Source organism: Podarcis bocagei (assembly GCF_964188305.1).
Source record: "Podarcis bocagei genome assembly, chromosome: 7".
Classification (NCBI taxonomy): Eukaryota; Metazoa; Chordata; class Lepidosauria; order Squamata; family Lacertidae; genus Podarcis; species Podarcis bocagei.
This window is the reverse complement of record NC_138132.1, coordinates 7672044-7694382: the sequence shown is the minus strand read 5'-3', so window position 1 is coordinate 7694382 and position 22339 is coordinate 7672044. Positions and strand designations below refer to the sequence as shown.

General features: G+C 51.2%; 1 protein-coding gene and 1 long non-coding RNA gene across 3 annotated transcripts; one reads left to right on the top strand and one right to left on the bottom strand.

The window, feature by feature from the left end:
• On the top strand, window positions 1-21925 carry CCDC61 (coiled-coil domain containing 61). 2 transcript variants are annotated; one of them, XM_081200403.1, is made up of 14 exons: window positions 1-70; window positions 3848-4076; window positions 5199-5281; window positions 6658-6818; window positions 8594-8746; window positions 10237-10453; window positions 12262-12344; window positions 12459-12700; window positions 14206-14284; window positions 14403-14530; window positions 16693-16771; window positions 17741-17807; window positions 17964-18036; window positions 20665-21925. In XM_081200403.1, the coding sequence occupies exons 2-14, from the start codon at window positions 3929-3931 to the stop codon at window positions 20760-20762; spliced, it is 1611 nt and encodes a 536-aa protein (XP_081056529.1). In that variant the 5' UTR covers window positions 1-70; window positions 3848-3928; the 3' UTR covers window positions 20763-21925. The 2 variants fall into 2 exon arrangements, with proteins under 2 accessions (XP_081056529.1, XP_081056528.1); XM_081200402.1 differs by lacking the exon at window positions 1-70 and adding an exon at window positions 2889-2986.
• On the bottom strand, window positions 398-2138 carry LOC308590622. The gene is made up of 2 exons (XR_014009804.1): window positions 2033-2138; window positions 398-623 (listed from the first exon to the last, which is right to left on the bottom strand). It is a non-coding gene; the product is annotated as an uncharacterized lncRNA (long non-coding RNA).
• Window positions 21926-22339: the final 414 nt, after the last annotated feature.

The window sequence follows — 22339 nt, the reverse complement described above, 5'->3', positions numbered from 1 at the left end:
CGGCCAATGGGAGAGCGGCGAGGAGGCGGCTTTCGCTGGAGACGGCAGTTGAGGTGGGGGCGGCGCGCAGGTAAGTTGGCTTTTGGGGGGGCTCCGTCCCCTATTTAAACCCCCGAACCCACCTCATTCCTGCCTCCCTCAAAACAGTAGCCCCTCCCCCGTCTCCTAATAGCCGCCTCCCCCCATTAATGCTAATTAACCCCGGGCAATTAGCGCTAATTAACGCCCCCCCCGCAATTAAGACCATAAGAAGAAGACTCTTGCCTCAGAGTCCAAGCAGTAGCCCCTCCTAGTCCTAATAACCGCCTCCCCCCATTAATGCTAATTAACCATAGGCAATTAAGACTAATTAATACTAATTAACGCCCCCCATTAAGTACGTGAGAAGATTCCCACCTTAAGGGAAATTCCCTTATTCCGAATAGGAAAGGGAAAAGTTGACAGCTATGCCTCGGACCCCAAACAATAGCCCCTCCCACAATGAATGCTAATTTTTGCTAATTGACGCCCATTAATACCTTAAGAATCCTGATTCAGACTCGAAACAGTAGCCCTGCCCACAGTTAATGCTAATTAACACCCACAATTAATGCTAATTGACGCCCCTTAAAACCTTAAGAATCCTGATTCGGACCCCAATAATAATAATAATAATTTATTATTTATACCCCGCCCATCTGGCTGGGCCTCCCCAGCCACTCTGGGCGGCTTCCATAAAAACCAAAAATACAATAAAATATCACACGTTAAAAACTTCCCTGAACAGGGCTGCCTTAAGATGTCTCCTGAATGTCAGGTAGTTGTTTATCGCTTTGACATCTGCTGGAAGGGCGTTCCACAGGGCGGGCGCCACTACCGAGAAGGCCCTCTGCCTGGTTCCCTGTAGCTTTACTTCTCGCAATGAGGGAACCGCCAGAAGGCCCTCGGCGCTGGACCTCAGCGTCCGGGCAGAATGATGGGGGTGGAGACGCTCCTTCAGGTATACTGGACCGAGGCCGTTTAGGGCTTTAAAGGTCAGCACCAACACTTTGAATTGTGCTCGGAAACGTACTGGGAGCCAATGCAGGTCTTTCAAGACCGGTGTTATGTGGTCTCGGCGGCCGCTCCCAGTCACCAGTCTAGCTGCCGCATTCTGGATTAGTTGTAGTTTCCGAGTCACCTTCAAAGGTAGCCCCACGTAGAGTGCATTGCAGTAGTCCAAGCGGGAGATAACCAGAGCATGCACCACTCTGGCGAGACAGTCCGCAGGCAGATAGGGTCTCAGCCTACATACCAGATGGAGCTGGTAAACAGCTGCCCTGGACACAGATTTGACCTGTGCCTCCATGGACAGCTGTGAGTCCAAAATGACTCCCAGGCTGCGCACCTGGTCCTTCAGGGGCACAGTTACCCCATTCAGGACCAGGGAATCCTCCACACCTGCCCGCCTCCTGTCCCCCAAAAACAGTACTTCTGTCTTGTCAGGATTCAACCTCAATCTGTTAGCCGCCATCCATCCTCCAACCGCGTCCAGACACTCACACAGGACCTTCACCGCCTTCACTGGTTCTGATTTAAAAGAGAGGTAGAGCTGGGTATCATCCGCATACTGATGAACACCCAGCCCAAACCTCCTGATGATCTCTCCCAGCGGCCGCATGTAAATGTTGAAAAGCATGGGGGAGAGGACAGAACCCTGAGGCACCCCACAAGTGAGAGCCCAGGGGTCTGAACACTCATCCCCCACCACCACTTTCTGAACACGGCCCAGGAGGAAGGAGCGGAACCACTGTATAACAGTGCCCCCAGCTCCCAGCCCCTCAAGACGGTCCAGAAGGATGTTATGGTCGATGGTATCAAACGCCGCTGAGAGATCCAGCAGAACTAGGAAACAGCTCTCACCTTTGTCCCTAGCCCGCCGGAGATCATCAACCAGTGCGACCAAGGCAGTTTCAGTCCCATGATGAGGCCTGAATCCCGACTGGAAGGGATCCAAATGGTCCGCTTCTTCCAGGCGTGCCTGGAGTTGTTCGGCAACCGCTCGCTCAATCACCTTGCCCAGTACCCAAACAGTAGCCCTGCCCACAGTTAATGCTAATTAACACCATCCCACAATTAATGCTAATTGACACCCCTTAAAACCTTAAAAATCTTGATTCGGACCCCAAACAGTAGCCCTGCCCACAGTTAATGCTAATTAACACCCACAATTAATGCTAATTGACGCCCCTTAAAACCTTAAGAATCCTGATTCGGACCCCAAACAGTAGCCCTGCCCACAGTTAATGCTAATTAACGCCCTCCCTATTAAGACCATAGGAAGGCTGCTTTCTCGGACTCCAATGAGTAGCCTCTCCTACTCCCAGTAGTCGCCTCCCCACCATTAATGCCTAGCATCTCCTGCCCTTAAAGGTAATTATCCCCTCCTTGTTACTGCTAAATGCTAATTGAAGTCCCCACCCCCAGTTAAAAATATATGGATAGCCTGGCTGGGTCAGGCGAAAGGCCAGTCAAGTCCAGCTTCCTGCTATCAGGGGGGGCCACCCAGGCCTCGGACACAGGGAGCCTGCAAGGATAAATTGATGCTAATTAATCCACCATTATGCTTATTATCACAGTTTCCCTATCCCTGTTGCAGATCCTCTGGGGGGAGCTTTTCTGTCCCTTGCTACCATCCCATTTCCCCTCCCACTTGTCTCTCCTTATTTTTCTATGTTTTCCCAATCTCACTGAATCCAATACTGTCCTTCCATCAGTCTGGCTAGTGGTGGCCACACTAGGCCATGAGAAAAATTCAGGAAAATGGCACTAAGTGACTCTGGGACACTATAAAGGTACCCCTGCCCGTACAGGCCAGTCTTGCCAGACTCTAGGGTTGTGCGCTCATCTCACTCTATAGGCCAGGAGCCAGCGCTGTCCGCAGACACTTCCGGGTCACATGGCCAGCGTGACAAGCTGCATCTGGCGAGCCAGCGCAGCACACAGAACGCTGTTTATCTTCCCGCTGGTAAGCGGTCCCTATTTATTGAATTGTGGGCGCCACAATTCAAGAAGGACACTGACAAACTGGAACGTGTCCAGAGGAGGGCAACCAAAATGGTCAAAGGCCTGGAAACGATGCCTTATGAGGAACGGTTAAGGGAGCTGGGCATGTTTAGCCTGGAGAAGAGGAGGTTAAGGGGTGATATGATAGCCATGTTCAAATATATAAAAGGATGTCACATAGAGGAGGGAGAAAGGTTGTTTTCTGCTGCTCCAGAGAAGCGGACACGGAGCAATGGATCCAAACTACAAGAAAGAAGATTCCACCTAAACATTAGGAAGAACTTCCTGACAGTAAGAGCTCTTCGACAGTGGAATTTGCTGCCAAGGAGTGTGGTGGAGTCTCCTACTTTGGAGGTCTTTAAGCAGAGGCTTGACAACCATATGTCAGGAGTGCTCTGATGGTGTTTCCTGCTTGGCAGGCGGTTGGACTCGATGGCCCTTGTGGTCTCTTCCAACTCTATGATTCTATGATCTACTTGCACCCGGGGGTGCTTTCGAACTGCTAGGTTGGCAGGCGCCGGGACCGAACGACAGGAGCGCACCCCATCGCGGGGATTCGAACCGCCAACCATGCGATCAGCAAGTCCTAGGCGCTGAGGTTTTACCCACAGCGCCACCCGCGTCCCTAACTCGGACACTATGGGGGAGACAAAAAAATTAACAGTTCTCAGTTACGGGCCATTCTATCCCAGCAGAAACATTTTTCTTAATTCTGAACCTGTGGGGTGGGAGAAACCATCATCCAAAGGACATCTGTGTGTGATTTTGTGATTGCTTCTCACCCTGCTGATAAACTTCCCTGCCCTTGTTTCCCCCCGCATAGATAATTGTGCGTGGAAGGCTGCTGTTCAAGGCTGCCCACTTCCTGCCCTGCGAGGTGGGCAGAGAGATTGCTGGTCGCAACATGGCCAAGCTGCACGGGCTGCAAGCGGACTATGTTTTCCGTGGCGTTGAGCACATCATCCGGATGTCGGTGGACGGGAACCTTCTGGAAGTAGAAGTGGAGGACCGGCTCACCACGGACCAGTGGCGGGGGGAGTTTGATGCTGCTTGTGAGTACAGTGGTGCCTCGCAAGACGAAAAGAATCCGTTCTGTGATTCTCTTCGTCTAGCGGTTTTTTCGTCTTGCGAAGCAAGCCCATTGACGGATTAGCGGCTTTTAGCGGCTTATCTGCTGATCAGATCAGCTGATAAGCGGCTTAGAAAAAAGGGGGGGGAGGAAAAAAACCCAGCAGGAACTCGCAATACATTGTCGTCTTGCGAAGCAAGCCCATAGGAAATTCGTTTTGCGAAGCACCTCCAAAATGGAAAACCCTTTCGTCTAGCGAGTTTTCCGTCTTGCGAGGCATTCGTCTTCCGGGGCACCACTGTAATGAATCTGACACTGAGGAAGCTGTGCTGATGTGAACAGCTTAGGAGGGGGAAGAGCTGTGAAATGCCCAACTACACTGTGCTGCTAGATGGGAAACCAAACACCGTCTTTCTCTGCTTTGACTATCTGGCAGGTGCAGAGATGAGCCAGCGGCCCTCTGCAGTTGCCCTTCTGGCTCTGCTTTGTCCCTGCCTCTGCTGGGCACTTGAAGCCCCGTGTCTTTAATAATAATAATAATAATAATAATAATAATAATAATAATAATAATAATAATAATTTTATTTATACCCCGCCCTTCCCAGTTCAAAAATCGGGCTCAGGGCGGCTAACAACAAATTTAAAACACTTTAAAACACTTAATTATAAAAGCAGCATAAAATACAATATAAAAACATGAATAACAATAAAATTCAAAAATCAATTAGATAATCCCCAGGGCTAGCTGGCTGAATTGGTCCTACTTGTACCAGCGAGGAGGTCAGGGGAGAATTAGCTGTGGGGTCTTAGAGCGGGTGATCTTCATAAAAGGGGAGGGAGGGGGAGGGAAGAGCAGGGAAATAAAAGATCAGGCTGAATTCAAATTAAAGGCCAGGCGGAATAGCTCTGTCTTACAGGCCCGACGGAAGGAGGTTAAATCCTGAAGGGCCCTAGTCTCATGGGACAGAACATTCCACCAGGTCTTTTCAAACGATAAAATACTGGTTCCATTTCCCTCTTGCTCTCAAATTCCCAAGTTAAGCCATTACATGCTCCCTATTACATGCCAAAATCAGCATCCCTCATGTTTTACCTTTTCTTCCAGTCATTGAAGACCTCACTCACAAGACTGGGAATTTCAAGCAGTTTGGGATCTTCTGCAGCATGCTAGAGTCGGCCATTTCCCAGGTGAGGCTCAGCTTGGCTTTGGGGCCGCCACGGAAAAGTCTATGGAAATGTGTCCTGCGCAGAGTTCCTCAGGCTTCTTGAGCGTTGCCGCTTTCCTAGGCTTCCTTTCCCATTTGTCACTTCTCCCCTGCCACCAACCATCCATTCCACAGGTGGGCATCTGGGAGATTTCTTCGTCTATAGTCCTCTCCTCGGTGTGAACACGGTAGATAAAAGCCTCAATCTTTAAAAAAAAAAAACAAACAGAAACACACATTAATATCAGGTAGGTAGCCGTGTTGGTCTGCCGTAGTCAAAACATAAATAAATAAATAAATAAATAAAACCTTCCAGTAGCACGTTAAAGGTAAAGGGACCCCTGACCATTAGGTCCAGTCGTAACCGACTCGGGGGTTGCAGCGCTCATCTCACTTTATTGGTCGAGGGAGCCGGCGTACAGCTTCCGGGTCATGTGGCCAGCATGACTGAGCTGTTTCTGGCGAACCAGAGCAGCGCACGGAAACGCTGTATACCTTCCCGCTGGAGCGGTACCTATTTATCTACTTGCACTTTTGACGTGCTTTCTAACTGCTAGGTTGGCAGGAGCAGGGACTGAGCAACGGGAGCTCACCCCATAGCCGGGATTCGAACCACCAACCTTCTGATCGGCAAGCCATAGGCTCAGTGGTTTAACCCACAGCGCCACCCGCGTCCCTTAGTAGCACGTTAGAGACCAACTAAGTTACCGTATTTTTTGCACCATAACACTCACTTTTTTCCTCCTAAAAAGTAAGGGGAAATGTCTGTGCGTGTTATGGAGGGTATGCCTACGGGTGGCATGCCTACGGATTTTCCTCCTCTAAAAACTACGTGCATGTTATGGTCGGGTACGTGTTATAGAGCGAAAAATACGGTAGTTATTCGTATGAGCTTTCGTGTGCATGGACACTTCTTCAGATGTGAAGAAGCATACATGAAAGCTCATACCAATAACTAACTGAGTTGGTCTCTAACATGCTTCTGGAAGGTATTTTATTCATTTTATTTATTTTGTTTTGTTTCGACACATTAGTAAGTAAATAATGGGGGGGACCCCAATCTAATGTGGCTGCTGCTGATGGGAGTTGTAGTCTGAAACAGGCACCAGGTTTGAGAAGGGACCTCCAGAATGTCAGGCCTCCTTTATGTGTTCCATCTTCCCCCCGGCTTTGACGACTTACGGTGTTTCTACCACATGCCCTGCCAGGTTCCTGCATCTTAAATCCTGCCACCATGACCCCCTTTCTGTCTTGAATTCCTGTCCTTCCCTCGTCCGAGAGTCGCTTCTTCCAGGATAAGGACTGGCTGTGTAAACGGTCCTTGATGTAGTGCTGATTGTGTGGGCTTTTCCCCTACAGAGCAGCGAGTCGGTCACTCTGGACCTCCTCACTTACACAGACCTGGAGTCACTCAGGAGCAGGAAGATTGGAGTGGGTCCCCGGCACACGGCGGCTGCCAAAAACTCCCCGCTGAGCTCCAAGCGCTACCTCATCTTGATCTACTCGGTGGAATTTGACAGGTGACAGGGGAATCCCCGGCTGCATGACCAACAGGGAGCCTTGGGGTGACAAGGGGGCTTGTGGAAATGGAGAGCAGCTCATTTGTAGCTAAACATTCACCCAAAGGCCCCATGGCCAGCCATAGATTTATTGCAGGTGCGATGGGGACAGGTGAACCTGGCCTTTCTGGAAGACCCACGTATCCTGTAAGAGCTGTGGGGCTGCCAGAGAGACTGCATAACCTTATAACTTGAAGGGAAGCAGCTAATGAAACCAGTCCTTTTTTAATATAATAATATTTATTAAAGTTTCATAAACAATCAAAAGCTTCAAAATTTAAACATAAAATACAAAAACCAAAAAAGCTACAAAAATGAGAAAATACAAAACACATAGAAATACACAATAAAAAACAGTTAACAGAGTAGAAAAAAAGAAGAAAAAACACCAAAAAACAAAGCAGAAAAAAGTTTGTATTTTCATATCTTATACTTCCTTCACTAGTTTCTTGACCTCCTCACACCTCCCTTTTTGTATTCCAGTTCAGATATTTAGTTCAGCAAATCCTTACCCTCTATCATTTATCCTTACTCAACATCTTAACCTATAATAAATATATATTTTCCACCATTGTCAATCCATATTTACATATTCTTATTAATCTTTTAACCAACACCGCTTATTTTCAATCCAACGTCCCTTTAACATTCATTAATTTTACAGTATTTCTGTAGATAGTCTTTAAATTTTTTCCATTCTTCTTCCACCGCCTCTTCTCCCTGGTCTCGGATTCTGCCAGTCATTTCTGCCAATTCCATGTACTCTATCACCTTCATGAAACCAATCCTTTCCTTTGCTGTGTGGGAGGAAGGAGGAGGCGTAAGACCAGGGTGCTTTGCATTCCTCCTTTTTGCTTCGAAAACAGCAAACAACGAGGTGGGAGCAAAGGCCCTTCTTACCTCTTAGCCCACGACTGTCCAGGGAGCTGCCCCCCTTTTCCCAAAGCAAGAAGACAGGGGAAGATCAAGGACCACAGCTATCTTTGCCAAGCTGGGGCCTTCCAGACGCTTTGGACTACACCCACCTGGGGCTTATGGGAATTGTAGTTCAAAGCGGCTAGAAGGCCTCAGCTTCGCAAAGGCTGATCTGCAGGGATATGCAGAGGAATAAGCATTCAATATTGGTAGCAGTTGGGAAGCAGGTGGCGCTGTGGGTTAAACCACAGAGCCTAGGACTTGCCGATCAGAAGGTCGGCGGTTCGAATCCCCACGACAGGGTGCGCTCCCATTGCTCGGTCCCTGCTCCTGCCAACCTAGCACTTCGAAAGCACGTCAAAGTGCAAGTAGATAAACAAGTACCTCTGCGGCGGGTAGGTAAACGGCATTTCCGTGCGCTTCTTTGGCTTAGTCATGCTGGCCACATGACCCGGAAGCTGTACGCCGGCTCCCTCGGCCAATAAAGCGAGATGAGCGCCGCAACCCCAGAGTCGGCCACGACTGGACCTAATGGTCAAGGGTCCCTTTACCTTATTGGCAGCAGTTACAGGGAAGAAAGTCCTTGCCTTTCCCTTTTTGTGGGCTGGTTTGGGCTGTCTCTTCTGGACAGGGAGGCAGGAAGCAGCAAGGGTTGCTAGCCAGTCCCCTCTTGGGAGGGGGCCTCTGCCCTCCTAGTCAAACAGAGCTTCTGCCTGGCCTGTTAAGCACCAGAACCAACCCCTTGACATTTGCTCCTGTCTGCGGCAAGGTGCAGTGCAGGGGGTCCTGACTTGTGGTTGCCTTTCCTTGTTTCTCGGCAGGATCCATTACCCGCTCCCCCTCCCTTACATGGGCAAGCCGGATCCTGTCGTTCTGCAGAAGGTGATCCGGGAGCTCAAGGAGGAGTTGGCCCTGCTGAAGGCAAAGCCAAGCAAGGATTTCAGAGATGCTGAGATCCGCCGGCTTCGTGACGAGTGAGTGGGGGAGGTGGGGGGGTGTAACCTGAGCCATATCAGGCAGCTTCTCTCTGCAGGAGACATCAATGCGGCCTTCTGAATTTGCTGTTCCGGCATTTAGGAACCAGGATATCTGTGGCACCAGGAAATGGGTGTTTGAAGTGCTTATTGGAACTGCTGGGTTCTTTCCCAGGTACCAGGGAGAGTGGAAGGTGTTGGGGTTTTTGTAGGGAGGGAGAGATACTCAAGGCATAGCTGCCAACGTTTCCCTTTTTTTAAGGGAAATAGGATTCCTCGCAAGAAAAGGGAAAAGTTGACAGCTATGACTCAAGAACTGCGTCTCCCATCTTTGGGAGCTATTTGTGATCACAGGTATGTAAATGCTTCTTTGGAGTCAGTTTTCCTCCTCAAAGCATTGTTCTGATCTGACTGATCCCTACTGATTTAAAATACAACCCTTAAATCTACCACGTTGATCTGTTGCTTCTCTATAAAAACGTTCAAGACAGCTTACAAAGAGCAAACAATCCAACTTAAGTCTAAATTCCTCGGCCCGAAAATCTAAACAAGGGCAAGTATTGAAGTGGCAGTGAAGCAACCTCTGCACTATCTCATGGGTTTGAGAAGGAGACTCACTGTGCAACAGGTCTGCCCTATTACCAGGAACCAGCAGGAGTCAGGAGAACTGTGACAGTTGTATTTATTTATGAACAGCAGATCAGCCCTTCAGCATAGCAGCTAAGACTTGTTAGACAGGCAAAGCTACAGTAAGCTTCCCATTCATCCGTAGAGGGAACCACACCCAGCGAGAGGAGCTTTTATTACAGTCCTGGCGTGTGTTTTAAGGAGACAGGCCAGACATTTTACAATATCAGTCTGGAAATTCAATGCAGCAGGAGGGCAGCTGCTCTTTCCTTGAAGAGATGATGATGATTAATTCAATTTATATACCTCCCTTTATCAAAAGGGTGGTGTACAACATTAAAAACACATTACAGAACATCAATAATAAAAAGTATACTGACAGATGTAAAGTAGTCATCATAATAACAGTCCTCTGCCCCACACTTTAGATTATTTAATAGCCATAGGCCTGGGAAAAGAGGAGTGTTTTTTTGCCAGACGCCTAAAGACAAAAGTGGCTTTGCAAACCCACCTTTTAGCGCTTAAACAACCTTTTGCAAAGCTCAGGTCTCAAGCCTTGCGCGGAAGAGATTCTCTCTCGGCTGCCGCTTATCCTGCCCCGACGCTCCCTTTTTCAGTGTGGTGTAGTGGTTAAGAGCGGTAGTCTCGTAATCTGGTGAACCGGGTTCGCGTCTCCGCTCCTCCACATGCAGCTGCTGGGTGACCTCGGGCCAGTCACACTTCCTTGAAGTCTCACAGCCCCACTCACCTCACAGAGTGTTTGTTGTGGGGGAGGAAGGGAAAGGAGAATGTTAGCCACTTTGAGACTCCTTTGGGTAGTGATAAAGTGGGATATCAAATCCAAACTCTTCTTCTTCTTTCAGGCTCCAGCACACCTTGGAGGAGAAACAGTCAGTGGAGACGGTCTTGCTGGGCCTTCAGGAGGAGCTGAAGCTCACCAACAAGAGCAGCGCCTTCAAGGAGGTCAAGATCCTCAAGAAGGTCGTGCAGAGCCTGGAGGAGGAGCTGACCAAGGAGAGGGCGAAGCACCAGCGGATCGCTAACAAGCGCCTGCAGGAGAGCCGGCAGCTTGCCGACGAGGTGGGCTGGGCCTTGGCCTTGGCCTGGGCGGGTGGGGGAGAGGGCTATATTAGGCTGCTGAAAGGACAAAGACCTCAGTGCAGAAGCGCTCGTCCGAGCCCAGTTCTGCTACTCAGAACAAATCCTTAGGCGTGGAATGTGCTCAGAGGCACCTCCTGGTCTTTTATTCCCACTGCGTCCTTTCCGCTTCATTTTGGGGGTCCGAGGTAGAAAAACGCCAAAGATCGAATAAGCCTGGAATCTGCCCACCCTTGGCAGAAAGGGCAAGGCTTCTCTTTTCCCTCCGACAAGAGCCGTGGGGCTGGTGAGGGGGGGGGGTCATGGTGAGGAGAGAGGGAGGGATGGCCAGCCTTCCTCCAAGACTAGGGACCCCTAGAAACACCAGCTCCTTCATTTCACTCACTCTTAATTTGCATACCGCCTTTCCATACTACTCTGTGCAAGGCGGTTTATGACAAAACATGCAACAAAGATCACACACCTTAGAACATGGGTAGGCAAACTAAGGCCCGGGGGCCGGATCTGGCCCAATCACCTTCTAAATCCGGTCTGCGGACGGTCCAGGAATCAGCGTGTTTTTACATGAGTAGGATGTGTCCTTTTATTTAAAACACATCTCTGGGTTATTTGTGGGGCATAGGAATTTGTACATCCCCCCCCCCAAAAAAAATATATAGTCCGCCCCCCCCCCACAAGGTCTGAGGGACAGTGGAACTGCTGAAAAAAATTGCTGTCTCCTGCCTTAGAATAATCAAATTCAATACAGTGGTACCTCGGGTTACAAACCTAATTCATTCCGGAGGTTCGTTCTTAACCCAAAACCGTTCTTAACCTGAGGCGTGCTTTCGCAAATGGGGCCTTCTGCTACCACCGCGCCACAGGCACACAATTTCCATTCTCATCCTGGGGCAAAATTCTCAACCCAAGGTACTACTTCCGGGTTAGCAGAGTTTGTAACCCAAAGCGTTTGTAACCCGAGGTACCACTGTACAGCAAAGTCATAATAAAAACATACAGTGGTGCCCCGCAAGACGAAATTAATTCGTTCCGCAATTTTTGCCGTCTAGCGAATTTTCCGTCTTGCGAAGCACGGTTTAAACGGCTTAACAAAGTCGCAAGACGTTTTCGTCTTGCGAAGCAAGCCCATAGGGAAATTCGTCTTGCGAGGCAAATAGCGGACGAAAAAACCTTTCGTCTAGCGAGTTTTTTGTCTTGCGAGGCATTCGTCTTGCGAGGTACCACTGTAACTTTAGACAACTTGCAGCAAGTAAAGTAGTATTCAATAATCCATTGGAACATAATAGTACACAATAACATTACTCTCAAAATATCAGTAAATAATAATTAAACAGAAATTCACTCTTAGCAATTACAGTTGTACCTTGGTTTTCGAACGCCTCTGTAGTCAAACGTTTCGGAACTTGAATGCCAAAAACCTGGAAGTAAATGCCTCGGTTTTTGAACGCGCCTCGAAAGTCAAACAGGAAAGGCGGCTTCCGTTTTGAGGCTTCTGCTTTCAGTTGTTTCAGAACTCAGAACGGACTTCCAGAACAGATTATATTTGAAAACCGAGGTACAACTGTACAATAAATAATCAAACTATAATCAACAAAAATAGCAGCAAATCACAATACATAAAATGCCGCACCACCACATTAAAAAAACCATGTGAAAGGACCACATTCTGCAAATATCCACCCTGGACTCCTAGGTACCAACTCTGCTTGAATATTAACACACACCCCCCCCAATTATTCAGCCTGAGCCTTAACACAAGGCGCAAAAAGAGATCTTTCTGCCCACTGCAGCTGGCGGAGATGAAAGCGACAGAACGAAGCCTCCGGATTCGCGTGAAGAACCTGACCAACGAGCTGGCCTTGTACAAGAAAGGGTGAGCGCTCCTGACCCCTTGGCCGCTCTGCTGTGCTGTCAAAGGCAGCAGCTTCTATGCCGGACGCAAACCCACCCCTCTAGCTGCAGGCGTTCCTTTCTCTCCCCTCCCCAGGCGCTTCACCCCCTCCGGACCATCTCCCCAGAACCACCCCGCGCCCCCTCGCAATTTTGCGCACCCCACCCTGTCCCGAAGCAGCACCAAGAAGAGAGACGTCCGCCGCTCCACCTCGGAGGAGCGCTCGAACTCCCGGGAGCGCAGCGGCGCCTGGGGGCCCAGCCGGCAGAGGTCCACCTCCAGGGAGGGGCGCAGCGGGAGCCAGGGCCGCCTCCCTCGACAGTCCCCGTCTCCTACAGGTGAGAGGGGTGAGTCACCCTTACCATGCACCCCCTCTTCCCTGGCACCAGGCCTGCCTGGCGCAGTGACTGGTAGGAAGAAGAAGCCTCCTTCGAAGGGGGTGTGCTGGGCACAGAAAGGAGCAGGTCTCATTATCCTCTCCCTGCCTGGCTCCGAGTTACCAACAGATCCAAACTCCTCTTCTTCTCAGGATGCCAGGCAAGTAAAGCCGCCCTTTTCAGCACATGTTTTGTTTTATCTGCTAGATCTGAGGGGGAGGGCCGGAGTCAAGTACTGCAGCTCGTGAAACTACTGACACCGCATCTCTTGCTTCTGAGATACTGTATTTTCCGCTTTATAAAACTCACTTTATCCCTCCTAAAAAGTAAGGGGAAATGTGTGTGCGGCTTATGGAGCGAATACAGGCTTCGTGGGCTATCCCAGAAGCCAGAACAGCGAGAGGGAGCGCAGCGCTCCCTCTCTCTGGCTGTTCTAGCTTCTGGCTTAGCCGCGTGAAGCCTCCGCAGGGGAGCCTTCATCCCTTCATCCCGCTGCCCTGCGGAGGCTTCGCGCAGCTATCCCTGGCTTTTGCGGGAGCTGCGGCTCTGTCCCTTCCCCCACCTCCCAGAAAAGCCCCCAAGAGCCGTGCTCCCTTCAAAGAGTGCGCGGCTCTTCTGGGAGGCTGGGGGAAACCCAGGAGGCTTGCTTTCGCTTGGTCTCCTGGATTCAGGGATAGCCCTGAAAAGCCTCCTGAGCGAAGAGGGAGGAGCGCTCCCTCTTCGTTCAGGAGACTTCTTATTTCTTGTTTTCCTCCTCTAAAAATTAGGTGCGTCTTATGGTCAGGTGCTTCTTATAGAGTGAAAAATACATGTTAGAAGAGCCTTAGCCCTGGGATAGCTCAGTTGGTAGAGCCTGTGACTCTTGATCTCAGGGTTGTGGGTTCAAGCCCTACCTTGGGCAAAAAAATCCCGCATTGCAAGGGTTGGACTAGATGACCCGTGTGGTCCCTTCCAGCTCTGTGAATTTATGATCAGGTCAAAGGCCTGTCTAATTCAGCACTCTGTCCTATATGGTGGCCAGCCCAGGCGCAGAGCAGAGCGCACTCCCATCAGGGTTCCCCAGTAGCTCATATTCAGAGGCGTTCTTGCCGCCATGCTTGACTCTCCAACAATAGGGGCTAGAAACTTGCTTGTCGGTTTTTGAAGCCGAGAACTGTGCCAGAGTTCAAATCCCACAACCGTGGAATGGAGGACCTCAGGACCTTATCTAAGCGCGATGTCCCCAAAGCTAGAATCCACACCCCACCTTGTGCGAAGAATGACGGGCTTCTTAACTCTCCGTGGACAAAGCAAATCCTTGCCTTTTCAGCAAGGCTGCCTTTGCCTTGGGCACCACGTCAACCCAGAACTGGGCACTGGGAGCTTCTGCCCTGTAAACAAACCAGGTCCCTTCTGCTCTGCAGGACAGAACTGCCATAAGATGCCCTTCCTCCTTGACCACCCTCTTTCCCTCTCCTTCCCTGTAGGACCCCGGGCACCACGCTTTGACCCCACCGCCTTTGTGAAGGCCAAGGAGAGGAAGCAGAAGGAAGTGGAGCAGAAAAAGTGAGTCGCTCGCTTCCAGGGTCTGCCTCTCCCTGCCGCTCCCCCAACCCCGGCAGCTGCATGATCCAGGCAAGGGCGAACGGCGCTGTTTGGGCTAATTTGTCCTGTCTCCCTCCAGAGAGCGATGCCTGCGGCGGGGGATGGGAGACACGCCGCCCAGCGGTTGGTGCCACCGCCTGCAGTCCAGAGGCCCATCGGCTTTCAGCACCGGCGGTCTCGGGAAAAGCCGGGGCAGGAGTTCTTCAGGTGCGTCTCGCTGGGACCTTGCTCCCTGTTTCGTGTGCTGCGCAAGTGACGCACGCAGCTGCATGGAGGCGCCAGGTCCCTGCCTCGAGGAGCTTCCAAAACCTCAGTTGGAGGTGGAGAGGGAAGTGGGCAGGCGTACATGGGGGGAACAGGCAATCGATTTTGCATACCGTATTTTTCACCCTATAGGACGCACTTTTCCCCCTCCAAAAATGAAGGGGAAATGTGTGTGCGTCCTATGGGGCGAATGCAGGCTTTCGCTGAAGCCTGGAGAGCGAGAGGGGTTGGTGCGCACCAGCCCCTCTCGCTCTCCAGGCTTCAGGAAGCTCTGCACAACCCTCGGGAGACCGGCTCCGAGGGTTGCGCAGAGCTGCCTGCAGTCCCCGGCTCAGCGCAGCTCTGCGCGGCCACCGGGAGCCGGGGGCGAAATCCTGCCCTGCTCCCGATGGCCGCGCAGAGCTGCCTGCAGTCCTGGGATCAGCGCAGCTCTGCGCGGCCATTGGGAGTGGGGAGCAAAGTCCCGCCCCGCTCCGGATGGCGGCGCAGAGCTGCCTGCCGTCCCGGGATCAGCGCACTTCTCCCCATCGCCAACCCCACAAGCTCGGGGGACAGCGGGGAGGCAGAGCGTGCCTTCCCACTGTTCCCCGACCTGGTTCTTCCAGCCCCGCACCTGGGGGGGAAATAAATTTTTTTTTCTTTATTTCCTCCCCAAAAAACTAGGTGCGTCCTATGGGCTGGAGCGTCCTATGGGGCGAAAAATACGGTATTTTCATACTAGGCTGGGTTACAGGGCAGAATGGGAACTAGGGGGTTGCGGCAAAGGCTTCACTTTAAGGTGGGACGTGGGTGAAGTAAGCTTCTCCGGAAGCAGACTGCAAGGGAGAAAAGGCCAGGGGTCGTTCGGTTAGAGAGAGCCAGGGGTGCTGCACCAGTGAGAGTGTCAGACCAGGACCTGGGAGAGACCAGGCTTCAAGTCCCCCACCCGGCCATATTGAAGCTCGCCAGGTGACACTGGCCACTGCCTCTCAACCTCATCTGCCTCACAGCGTTGTTGTGGGGATAAAACGGATCCAGGCGGAGAACGATGTACGCCACCTTAAGCTCTTGGGGGGGGGCTGGGCTATAAATAATGGAGCAGGGCACCTTTGGACAACTTGGGAATAGATCTGAAGAGGGGGTAGGGACTAGGAACTTGTGCTGGATCTGGGACATACAGGAAGCCCGTGGAGCGTACAGGAAGCAGGGTGATCATAGGATTAGAGGAACAGGAGGTTGCCAGCTAGATTGGAGGCGATTAAAGGTGAGAGACAAGGGAAGGCCAGAGAAGAGGGGATTGCAGGAGTCTAGCGGAGAAAGGCAGAGGGCCAGGCCAGAGTCTTTGAGCCTTCCAAGTCCTTTCTGCGGCTGCTTCCCAAATTGAGCAAGCTGGCTTGTGAGCTCTCCTCTTCGATGCCTGGCTGGCGATGGATGAATACAGCCCAAGCAAAAGTGACAGTGCGCGGAAATGTTTGTCTGTTTGGGGAAATTAGCTTCTTACTTAGTTCTGAACATTCCCCGCACCCCTGTATGTGCAAACTTGCCTTATTTCCGCCAACGGCATCCGTACCTCTCCTGCCCTCTTTCTGCCCTTGTGCACAACAGTTTGAAATCGCAATAAATATTTTGAAATATAAAATAGCATGTGAAAAAAGAATACATGAGTTGGAGCGGACGTGCAGAGATGTTTCCGTCCTTTCTCCTCTTGATTTGTTAGTCCTAACGGGAAATTCACTTTCCTCGCCATCGCTCCCCCCGTCTCTCCTGCCTTCTCTCTGCTCCTTCATTGTCCGCAGTGCACAGCCCGTCCTGCATCAGGTTCTCTTTGCCTCCCATCTTGCCCTTACAAGAGCTGTGTTTTCTTGCTGTCTGCTTCGCCCTGAACCTTCGAAATGTCTGTGAACATCCCATGACATTATAGCAGGCTTCACAGTAGATCAGCAAGGAGAGATTCTCGTAGGTGCTTTAGTTAACGGTATTTATAGTTTGCTTTCTTTTTGCCCATTACGCCTGGTTTATATGTTCCGAGAGTCACTTTACACAGGCACGTTGCAGCGTTTGGGTGACTTGCCTGTGCGAAAGGGTCTTCGCCTCACCTGATCTCACCCTACGCTCTTTTCCTGCAGTGGAAAGCTTCCGCAGCCGGCGCTCATCCGCAAGCTCAGGGAGCGAACTGGACGATTACTCTGAGCCTGCTGCCCCAAGGTAAGGAAGGTGGGGCAGAGCCTGATGCAAAGCTGTGCTGGAATGCCGAGCCGCGTCCTGCCAAAACCCCACACTTTAAAAAGCAAGCTTTCTATGGGAGCAGAATTGAATCTGATAAAGCTGTGGCAAAAATTCCCATTGCCAAGCAGGTCACACAACCCCTGTTCTCACGAGGAAGGTCAGGGCTAGGAATCCAGGGCAGCTGTCTACCAGCTCCATCTGGTACGCAGCCTGAGACTCTACCTACTTGCAGACTGTCTTGCCAGAGTGGTGCATGCTCTAGTTATCTCCCACTTGGACTACTGCACTGCACTCTACGTGGGGCTACCTTTGAAGGTGACTCAGAAACTACAACTAATCCAGAATGCGGCAGCTAGACTGGTGACTGGGGGCGGCCGCCGAGACCACATAACACCAGTCCTGAAAGACCTACATTTGCTCCCAGTACATTTCCGAGCACGATTCAAAGTGTTGGTGCTGACCTTTAAAACCCCAAACAGCCTCGGTCCAGTATACCTGAAGGAGCGTCTCCACCTCCATCGTTCAGGCCGGGACACTGAGGTCCAGCGCCGAGGGCCTTCTGGCGGTTCCCTCATTGCAAGAAGCCAAGTTACAGGGAACCAGGCAGAGGGCCTTCTTGGTAGTGGCGCCCGCCCTGTGGAACGCCCTCCCACCAGATGTCAAGGAAATAAACAACTATTTGACTTTTAGAAGACATCTGAAGGCAGCCCTGTTTAGGGAAGTTTTTAATGTTTGATGTTTTATTGTGTTTTTAATATTCTGTTGGGAGCCGCCCAGAGTGGTTGGGGAAGCTGAGCCAAATGAGTGGGATATAAATAATAAATATGTTGTTGTTGTTGTTATTTATTGGCTCTGCCTGGCTCGGACACAGAGTTTGGGCTCGGGACATGATTGCAATTAGCCCATTAGCCTGATCCGGCCTGATGAGTTGTGTGTGTTGTCCCTTAGGGGGAGGAAGCGAGCGGTGAGGGGCCGGAAGCCTCTGAGTTCCTCATCCTGGAATGGCAGTACCATGGTAAGCAGCCAGGTCTCTCGAGGTCCCTCTTTGGCAGAAAAGTGCTGGCCAAACTGAGCTCACCGTCTGCCGAGACTCCTGGGCACTGAGGGCGGGTCTTCGATTTTCTTTAGCTATCAGAGGTGAACTGACCAGTGCCACTTGTTCTCCATGCAGATTCCCCACACGGATGGTGGCCACAGGAAGCACCTGGCCAGCACGCCTACCACAGGCCTGCGAGCGGACAAAGGTAAATCCCTCGGGGTCTCCAGTGGCCTCTTGAGATGAGGCGGCGCAGAGACTGGAGTGGGTTGACCTCTCCGGGTAACAGTGAAGTGTAATCTCCTCTTGAGAGCCAGTGTGGCGTAGCAGTTGAGAGTGTCAGGAGCCCAGGATCCGACTCTTCTCTCGGCCGTGAAGGGTGACCCTGGGCCAGTCCCTGGCTCTCGTCCTAACTTACCTCACAGGGTGGTTGTGAGAATCAAGTAGAAGAACCATGTACAGTGTTACCTCGGGTTACATACGCTTCAGGTTACAGACTCCACGAACCCAGAAATAGTGCTTCAGGTTAAGAACTTTGCTTCAGGATGAGAACAGAAATCGGGCTCCGGCGGCGGCAGCAGGAGGCCCCATTAGCTAAAGTGGTGCTTCAGGTTAAGAACAGTTTCAGGTTAAGTACGGACCTCCAGAACGAATTAAGTACAGTGGTGCCTCGGAAGACGAAAAACTCGCAAGACAAAAGGGTTTTGCGGTTTTTGAGGTTCTTCGTAAGACAAATTTCCCTATGGGCTTGCTTCGCAAGACGAAACGTCTTGCGAGTTTATTTCCTTTTGAAGCGGGAACTGGGCTGGCAGGGAGCGAGCGAGGGAGCGACCTACCTTTTCCAGAGGGATCCTCTTCTGGAGAGGGCACAGAGGAGGCAGGTGGGCTGGGATCCAGCGGATCTGGCTGGGTCTCTGCGCCGCCTCTGCCTCTCTCTCTCTCTCCCCCTCCCCACGTGGCTGCTCCATTTTGCCCTAACTGCGCGAAGGCAGGAGGAGGCGGGACAGAGGAGGAGGAGGCATCCGCTGCGCTTGGGCCGCCGCGAAGGCGCCTTTGCGGGGGTGGGAAGAAGCCGGGAGCAGCTGCCGAGACTGTGGGGAGCCCGGCGGCGTGGCGCAAGGTAACGGGGAGCAAGGGAGAGTCCGCGCCGGGCGCTTCGTGCGTCCGCCCTCGGTTCCTGGGTTCGAACTTCCTTTGGCACCTCGTGGAGAGAGAGGGAGAGGAGCGGGATGGGGCTTTGATGTGGGACGCGGTTTGGCGGAGCGAAGACGCGGCAAGGCTTGGCAACAGAGGAAGGGGGGCTGTTTTCGTGGGGAGGTGGGAGGGGGTGTCTTTGCCTCTTCCCGGCAACAGATCCTCCAGGCTGGGGAAACTCCTCATGCTGGGGAGCGACCCGCTTTGTGCTTTGCCCGCTATCCCATTATAATACAGTACCAGGGTGCATCCGTGCTTCGCAAGACGAAAAAATCCGCAAGACGAAGAAACTCGCAGAACGGATTAATTTCGTCTTGCGAGGCACCACTGTACTTAACCCAAGGTACCACTATACAGTGGTAGTTCTGCACGCGAACAGGGTCCGTTCTGGAGCCCTGTTCGCATCCTGAAGCAAACGCAAACTGTGTCCGCGCATCTGCACGGGTCGCAATTCGCCGCTTCCGCACATGCGCGTGACATCATTTTGAGGGCGCATGCACGAGCGACGAAACCCGGAAGTAACATGCTCCGTTACTTCCAGGTTGCTGCGGAGTGCAACCCGAAAATGCTCAGCCTGAAGCTACTTTAACCCGAGGTATGACTGTAGTGCTTGCCAACTGGGCCCCCAAGGATATTCCAAGGGGGCCACAGATGAAAAATGCATAAATGGGAGGCCACAGCATGAGGCTAGGGGGCCACAGAGGGAAGTGAGAAGGGAAGGGAAAAAATATTTTTTTAAAATACATCTTGATTGACTATCTGCTTGGCCAATCACAAGCAGGTAAGGGGGTGGCCCAACGGAGCCCAGCGCTCCTTTTTGCCCTGGGCATTTTCTTGGAGCAGTCCTGGGTGTTTTTTTCTGGCGGGAGAGGGCGATCGCTGAGGCTCCCCTTTTGACCAGTAGGGCCCGCGATCTAGAAACTCCAGGTCAGGTCAAGTGCGGTGGTGTACTAGCAATGAGTAGGGTTGGGTGAGGGTTGTTGCTGCCAGTTGCTGGGCCGGTTACTGTTTGCTTGCTTGCTTATTTATTTATTTAGGCCAAGCCAGCCCATTGGCTCATCTGCATTGTCCACGCTTCCTGGCAGCAGTGACTGTCCAGGGTTTCAGATAAGGGGCATTCCCAGCCCTCCCTGGAGATTTGACCTCATTATTATTGGGCTCTGCCTCCAAGCCATAGCTAGCCCTTCCTCATTAGGCCTTGCCCAGAAAGTTGCGCCCCAGCTGGAAGAAGTTTAAGGAATATTTGAAAAAATACGTTAATATTTAAGTTTTAGAATAGCTTTGGAAGTGGATATAGGCTGTAGGGTTAGAAGTAGAAGATAATGTATTTCAAAATACTATTATTTGTAAGTGATAAAATGTGAAGTTTCTTATGGTTAAAGTAAGTGCGATTAAAAAAATGGTTAGAAATCATGATATATGTAAACTGCTAAAGATGAAGTAAAATGGAAATCAGATAGGTGGGACTTGTTTAGAAAAATAAGGATAAGACAAGAATTTGTTTGTATTGCTTGTCTTTCTGTTTGTGTTCTTTATTTGTGTTATAAAATGAATTTTAAAAAATGGGGGGGGGGGGAGAAAGTTGTGCCCCAGTCTCCCGGTCCTCTCGTATGGCAATAACCCCGGTTGTCTTGTCCCACAGAGAACCTATACGACGAGCCATCGGCTGACCTCTCGGAGATTGACGCTCGGCTGCAGGCGCTGCAGGAGTACATGAATAAACTTGAGACCAGAACGTAACCCCTGGAGTAGAACAAATTAAGAGGGCCGCTGGCCCAGAATACAGGGAGCCTCCTTCCCCCACCCACCCCGATTTGGAGTCCTCCTTTGGACTTCTTTAGACAGAGGCATGGGTCTGAAAGAGATGGTGGCGGGAAGCATGGGTTTATAAACATTCATGTACAGCAAGCACACACAAAAGTGGGTGCCTTTAGGGACTAGAAGCTTCAGAGTCCCCCCCCCCTTGCTGCTCTGATGCTGCTTAGGACCTGGTCGATGTGTAGCTTGCTCGACATCCAGGAGCGCATTGAACCCTTAGCCTTACTTAGCCCTTTTGTACCCAATCTTGCCTTTAAAAACAGGGAGATGGCGCCCCCTTCGGCCATCAGGTCATCCTTCTTTAAGACTCCCCTCCGGATTCCACCTGCTCTCTCGCCCCTTTAGTTCCGAGCCTTTAAGAAACCAGGGTGTGCAGCCTGAGATCAAAATGGGCCCTCCCTCTCTGCTTGCTCAAAATCAAGTCCCTCCCTCTCCCTCCAGTTGCTTCCAGGCCCGTCTCTGGCCTGGAGGTGCTGGCTGCTTGGGGGGCACAAATTCAGATCTCTTCCCGGGGGTGGGGAGAAGGGTACGGATTTCTTGGCTCAAAAGACTGGCCGAGTGAGAGATCGCAGGCTTAGCCGGAAAATCTTTGGGCTGCCTGTGAAAGATCCTAGTAGGGAATAGTTCCACTCACCAGTTTTACTTCTCAGCTAGGCACCAAAGAATAGCTGAACTGTTGCAGTCACTGGTTTTAACATTTTCCTTTTAAAGAACTGCTTTTGCCCAGCCTGTTTAGACCAGGTATCTCTTCTGGGTTCAGATGGTGGTGTGTTAAACAGCATCCTTGTTCCCTCGGCTGTGCAGCGGGGAGCCTGTTCCCAGTTGTGACATATCCTTTTGGCCTGTTTTGACTGCTCGCTTGAGCCGTCATTTGCAAGGGGCAAATACAGCTGGGTTGTGTCGGTTTACCCTCTAGCGGGCTGGTTCGTAAACTTATGCGTGGTCTCTTCTAAACATTCCATGAAGTTCTCTTGACAGCTTTTAATGGATGGTGGTTGTGTGTTTTCCCTGTGTGCCTGTCTCCCAGTGTGTCTCTTGCTGTGTGCAGTGATCCTATTTTGTAAATAAACACTTCTTTTCTAACACACCAGTCTCCGTCTGATCCACTGGTATCTTGTCACAGCTGTGTTCCCATGCTAGTTTAAGAAGAACCTAACAGATCGGACAAACCGTCTGCCCAGCCCAGCCAGATCACTCTAGGAAATTAAAATCCAAGCTCTCCAGTCACAGGCAGGTTTGGGAAGCACAGCTCACATCTCCCAGGCATGGGAGAGCAAGTTGGTGGAGGGTGAGATGCACTTTGCACATGTTCAGAGGGAAACACTCTGAAACTGCTTTCCCCAGGATCAAGCCCCAGCCTTCAAAATAGGTTTGCCCTCTTTCTGTTGTTGCATCAGCTGGCAAAGCGCGGGTTACAGAGCACCCGTTGTTCAAGAAGAGGAGGGGGGAATTGACAGAAAAGGCCAGTCTCCTGAAATTCAGGCTGCGTGTATGTCTGA